Source organism: Nansenia antarctica (assembly GCF_963989245.1).
Source record: "Nansenia antarctica genome assembly, chromosome: 6".
In the NCBI taxonomy this organism is placed as follows: Eukaryota; Metazoa; Chordata; class Actinopteri; order Argentiniformes; family Microstomatidae; genus Nansenia; species Nansenia antarctica.
The window spans coordinates 52192625-52198775 of NC_137676.1; the positions used below are offsets into that span (position 1 = coordinate 52192625).

Sequence of the window (6151 nt, forward strand, 5' to 3'; positions counted from 1 at the left end):
CCGGTTCCATCTCTCTCTCTCTCTCTCTCTCTCTCTCTCCCTCCCTCTTTCATCCTTGCTCTAGTTTTCTCCAGGCCTGAGAGGACGCTGTGTGATGACACTCAGCACAGTATGTTCAGGTCAGGGCGAGCGCAGACATGTCGGATGATCCGCCAGCGGTGTTGGAGGAACATGGAGGAATCCATCGTCAAACTAGCTGGCAGGATGGATTTACTGACTTGGTGGCCTGGTTTGTACTTGCTAGCAGCTAGCTCGCTAAGTGCTGTACAGTTGATGCTCGATGTTGTTGTGTCATTATACGTAGCCATCATGTACAAGTTTGAACGAGTCGCTTATTTTCCTTTATCTATACTGAAGACCATGATTACCTGATTACCGTATGTGAAACGTCCAGATCTGTGTTAGTGCTGGGCTTCAACAAGCACCTGCATACCAGGATCGGAGAGACACCCCTGGGCCCAGTTCTTCAAAACTTTTAATCTGGATCAGAATGATCACAATTCTTTTCTCTGATCCAGGATTAGATCTATGGGCTCTCTCTAGGGCTACTCCCCTATACGACTGAAAATCTGTCAGATAGATCTGATCCTGGATAGCAAAAAAGAATCAGGATCATTCTCATCCAACAACTGGGCCCAGACAAACACCCTCTTCAGGATACCAAGTGTAGCAAGGGGTTTGTAATCAATATCAATAGCCTGAGACCATGCGTTGGCTCCCCAAGCTGATACATAGGCTTTACACCCCAAGCTGACCTTAAACTTGGAGTGTTTCCTTGACAACCACTTATCCTGTGCGGCGAACATCACAGCGACAGCACGCCCCTGTACATTCTTCCTCTATAACAGTCAGGAGGACACGTCCATTCCTCACCAGAGAAGCACAACTCTTGGTCCAGACACTTCTCTCGCCTTGACTACGGCAACGCACACCTGGCCGGACTCCCCGCCTCCGCCATCAGACCTCTGCAGCTCATCCAGAATGCTGCCGCCCGTCTGGTGTTCAACCTCCCCAAATTCTCCCATGTCACCCTCCTCCTTCGCACCCTTCACTGGCTCACAGTAGCAGCTCACATCAGATTCAAGACCCTGGTTCTCTCCTATCAGGGCAGCAAAGGGAACAGCCTCTCCCTACTTGCAAGCGATGGTCAGTCCCCAAACCCCTGCCCGGTCACTCCACTCTTCCACCTCGGCTGGCCGCCTGGCACCGCCACCTCTACGTGATGCAGCAGTTGCATTACTCGGTCACAACTTTTCACTGTCCTGCCGCCTCGCTGGTGGAACGAGTCTGCTGTCAGTACTGCTGAGTCACTCTCTATCTTCCACCGTAGATTGAAGACCTCTATCTCTTCAGACTACATCTTAACTGTCCCTCTTAAAGACCTCCTCATCCCCACTGCCACCCTGTACAGTTTCTCCACTATAAAAACAAATAAATAGTAAAAAATAAAAATAAAAAAAAAGTCTTCCTTCTTCTAGCATTGTAGCTGCTAATGGTTTGGTTTTGGCATAGATTACTATTTCTTATGATCACTGATGGATACACGATTCACTTATTTATACAAATGTATTTGTTGTAAGTCACTTCAGATAAAGGCGTCTGCTAAATGCCAAAAATGTCAAATGTAATGTAAATGCTTTAGTTTAGCGAGCACAAGAAAAGCACGTTTTAGCAGGGTTCGATTCCTGTTCGGTCACACAGAAGGTGTGTCAGAAGTGTCTGTGTTACCTGGCTGCTGTCGATGCCGGGCTCCCCTATCCCCTCTTCCCTGGAGGGGGGGGCTCTCGGGGTCCCTCGGTCCGCCCGGGGGGTGTCCTTGCTGGGTATGGAGGGGGCGAAGGCCCCCCTGAACCCTGGGCTCTGCTTCTTGGCCTCCTTGGTGGCTCCGGCCCCGGTGGGCATGGCGACGGCAGCGGCGATGGCGGGCGTGGCCGGGCAGGACGAGGAGGGGAGGGGCTCCCTGCTCTTGTTGGTGTTGACGTGGAGCGTCGCGAAGAAGTTGAAGGACTTCCTGGCGTCCCCACCAAGCTGCCGCTGGTTGTTGGCGGCCGTGACGCGGCCCTGGGAGTCACTGCCGACGCTCCTCTGAGAAGGAAAGGGTGGAGTTACGGTTAAGAAAGAAGGAGGGAGGGAGGACGTGAGGCGGAGAGTATCTGTATCAAATTTACTGTGTCTTTAAGGGGCCCCGGAGAAAACAGACGAAAACACACTGCTGGCTGCATCAAACAGTCTTCCTTTCTCCCTTTAAACAGGCCTACAGGGATAAAGGCACTGAGGAGAAACTGGGTGGTGTGCTTGCTTGACCCACTCGCCCCCCTCAGCCTCCATTTACCACCTGACACTACCCCCCCACCTCGCACACACACACACACACACACCCTCTCCCACTCACAAATACTAAAACACAACCCCCCTCCCACCCACCAATCCAAACACACACACCTCGTCCAGGTCGGTGAAGTTGATCCTCTGCCTGAGCCTCTCCAGCTCGGCCTGGTCGGGGACGGACATCTGGGTGGTGTACTTGACGTGGGGGTAGGTGTGGGGGGTGCGGGCCCGCCTGCGCCCCGCCCCGGGCGTGGACTCTGGGGAGATGTCGTTGGTCAGCCGGCTCTCCGCCGCCACGGCGGGGAACTTCTTACGGTTCTTCTCCGAGGAGCGGTTGGCCTTCTTCTGCTGGACGCCCCAGTCCTGGAGCACAGGACGCGCACGCACGCACACACACACACACACACACACACACACACACACACACACAGGATTTGAGAGCATTGAAAAGGACACAATTCAGCTTCCTCTTACTCTGCCACAGCGTGTCAGAACAAATGGAACAACTATGTTATGCTGTATGGACGGAAGGAGTGTGGGTTCTGCATAGAAAGCCCAAGCCAGGAGTCGGCCCGTACAGGCCCCTGTGTCTGTCCGCTGTCCCAAGGTGCTCAGTCGGACTATTCTGAGGACAGGGGGCTTTGACGTGACATGAGGTGCAGTGACAGGCAGTTGGTGGGAGGACCTGTGTCTGTGTGTGTTTTGTACAGTGAACTACGCTGCTACTCTCTAAGGACCAGTGTTGTCCTGTGAGTCCTTGTTGGACCGTTGTAATCAAAGCTGTTGTCCGCCGCTAACGAGCAGCGAGAGTCGAGAGTTCCACTGTACCATGTTGTTCAGTCTGTCCTCCAGGCTGCCGTTGCCGTTGGTGACGGTCCAGTTGTGCAGCTCCTGCTCGTCTGCGCAGTCGTCAAAGGGAGTGCCCCCGGTCGCCATGACGCCACTGGCCACCTGTTGGAGTTGGTCGGTCGGTCAACAAGAATGCTGAGAGGCAAACACCACCCACACACACACACACACACACACACACACACACACACACACACACACACACACACACACACACACACACACACACACATAGCCTTGAACTTGACTTGGGCAATGACACTGTTCAAAATCCCCATCTGTTTTCCTGGGGGTCTATGCAGGCCTAATAACAGGGGTAATGTGTTGGCATCACTCTTGCATGATGACGGAGCCCTGGCTGCTACTTCTAAGCCCAGAGATCCTGTTGGTATAACGGTTTACTTCTGTGGCATCCATGCCAGAGGTTTCTGGTTCAAACCGCCAGTTAGACTAAGAATCCACCGTCATGGTCTACTGACTCCGCTGAAACAAAGCTTTGTGTTCTATTGAGGAATTTTCCTCCAACGCAGGGAAAAACAACAACACAATCACTCATATTCTTGGACTATTCCTCAGAAGGATTGCAATAAAACCATAACAACACGCAAGGCATCAACATAAGAGCATTATCCAATATCCACACACACTGCGACCGAGGTGAACAACGTTGATCAGATGTCATTACCTTACCTAAAGTATCTCCTCAGCACTGTACGTTCGTTGTCCCAGTGGGCCCACTCGTTTGTGTTATTTGGACAAGACCGAGGATTGAGTTCCTAACTTCGCACAAAAGAGTTCCCCTCACTCAAGGGAAGTCGTTGCAAATTCTTGTGAATTTTCTTGAATTATCAAGTCCTTGGGAATGTCCAAGTGTCGCAAATTCCCTCCACTCCAGAGGGCTCCAGAGACAGAGGCAGCCGTCAGTTGTTGTTAGCAACAACAGGTTATCGGTTATCAGTTACCAGGGACAACAACCACCACGAGCTCGCCCCCCCGCTGACAGTAAGTTGTCATACCCAAAACATGACAGGAATTCATATTCAATATAAACGGAATTATAATCTATACTATTTACTACGAGATCAAATGTCATTCATATCTGAGGTGTCGTTAACGTGCCAGTTGGCAGACAGACTCGCTCCAGTGTCGCGAGGTGATCAACAAGCCCGTGGTCACCATGGTAACTAACTCTTGACCTCCTTCCCCGCGAAACAGCCAGGGGTGAAATAAAATACCGACACAATAAAGCTAGCCAGTTAGCTTAGCTATCCGAGTCTCTGACTGTTCGTAATAAGCTGGCTAAAGTGTTACATACACGACGACTAAACATAACGACACGACAATATTTAATAGTATCAACCGTACATAGCGTGACATTAGTCGTCGCGTTCGATAGCTAGCTAGCTACTAGCAAGTGCACACAAGACAAGGCCACCAAGTAAATAAACACCTCACGCTAGCTCGCTAAGCTAGTTGAATGATGAAGCCCTCCGTGTTGTAACATGGCTAGGCTCTCACAGTTTCACAGCACTAACTAATGCTAACTTAACGTAATGTTAACTCGCTGGTTGTGTTTAGCTCGCTTGACGCTAGCTGACAGAAAACTGCGTTGAGTGTGCTATAGCTAGTAGCACTTGGCTAAAAACGTTAAGAGGAAAGAAGAAATTAATTACCTCAGTCAGTCAGTGAATATTTCGGAAATTGCTGTTGCAGTTGATGGTCATAGACTCATTCTGTGAGCCTCTGAGAGGATGTTGTTGTGTTTCTAACACGGAGACGTTGTGTTTCTGTCCTGTGGGAGAATCACCTCAGGTCAACTGTCTGTTAGACGGCTGTCACACGGCCTGCTCTCGTCGGCGGAGGGATATAGTTAATATAGTTCCCCTTTGCTTTAGCCATCATCAATGATATACTGTTTTTTTAATCAAATATATAAACAGCCATGAAGAGAATATGTTATAACGTCTGTACATGTGTTATAAAGTATATGATATGACTGCATATGACGATAAATATCTACCCTAGGATACGGTACTATTTCCACTCTCGGATGTGTATTTGCCTGTGTATTGCAGTGAGGTAAATGTTTTAGATCATCTTTGATTTTTTCCTAAAAGTTATAATATCTTGAGAGCAGAGCAATCGATGTCAAATCCTACATATGGATCAATAGTTAGCCAGAGCTCAGTCCTTACGTTGTGGCAAGAAGATTACACTCGAATAATGAACAAACAAGAAGATTACACTCGAATAATTAACAAACAAGAAGATTACAATCGAATACTTAACAAACCAACAACCAATGAACTATATTATATGTGATTTCACATCGTCATGCTAAGATCTTCTCACATCAAATGATGCTCAGAAGCACAGCAACAGGTAGAAAGTCGTCTCTCTGTCACAAAAGTTGATGGTGATGCGAAACGGTGATGAGAAATCAAACGTCGTGTACTAATAAACCTGCCCAGTAGATGGCGCCGTAGATGAGCCACGCACCTGAGAATGCGTTCGTAGATTCGCTCTGAGAGCGCCGGAGCGCACACTGGGTTCAACGTCACAAAGGGGCCAAGTAATTTGATTGGACAAGAGGCATTCCATGAGTGCTGATCAGATTTCCAGAGCGTGTATACCAACGCACCTGAGTGAAATTCCAGCAAAAAAAAAGTAGAATCATTCAATGTTTACATGTTGATTTCATGTTAACCAAAGACAAAAAAAACATGTAAAAACAAAAACTTTATTAAACACGTTGTTTTACATTTACGATTTAATTCAAGCTACCTATTTAAGGAATACAAACATGTCAAACCAACAACACATACTTAACGCCTACACGTATGGCTAACACGCTTTTTTACCTGTATTTAATGTATACTTGTGGTTGTTGAACAGGACTTGAATACAGAATAACGAGTCAGTTACTTTCATTTCCATCATCACACTGCCGGACACTCAGTCGGATGTTGAACTT

The 6151-nt window shown here is 48.4% G+C and overlaps 1 protein-coding gene across 1 annotated transcript in view; it reads right to left on the bottom strand.

The window, feature by feature from the left end:
• Positions 1 to 4892, bottom strand: part of pcm1 (pericentriolar material 1) — a 36986-nt gene extending 32094 nt beyond the window's left edge. The window contains exons 1-4 of the mRNA XM_080534636.1: positions 4851 to 4892; positions 3157 to 3279; positions 2443 to 2691; positions 1729 to 2085 (exon numbers count right to left, since the gene is read on the bottom strand). Coding sequence (XP_080390762.1) covers positions 1729 to 2085; positions 2443 to 2691; positions 3157 to 3264 — 714 coding nt within the window. The 5' untranslated portion in view covers positions 3265 to 3279; positions 4851 to 4892. The remainder of the gene's footprint in view (positions 1 to 1728; positions 2086 to 2442; positions 2692 to 3156; positions 3280 to 4850) is intronic.
• Positions 4893 to 6151: the final 1259 nt, after the last annotated feature.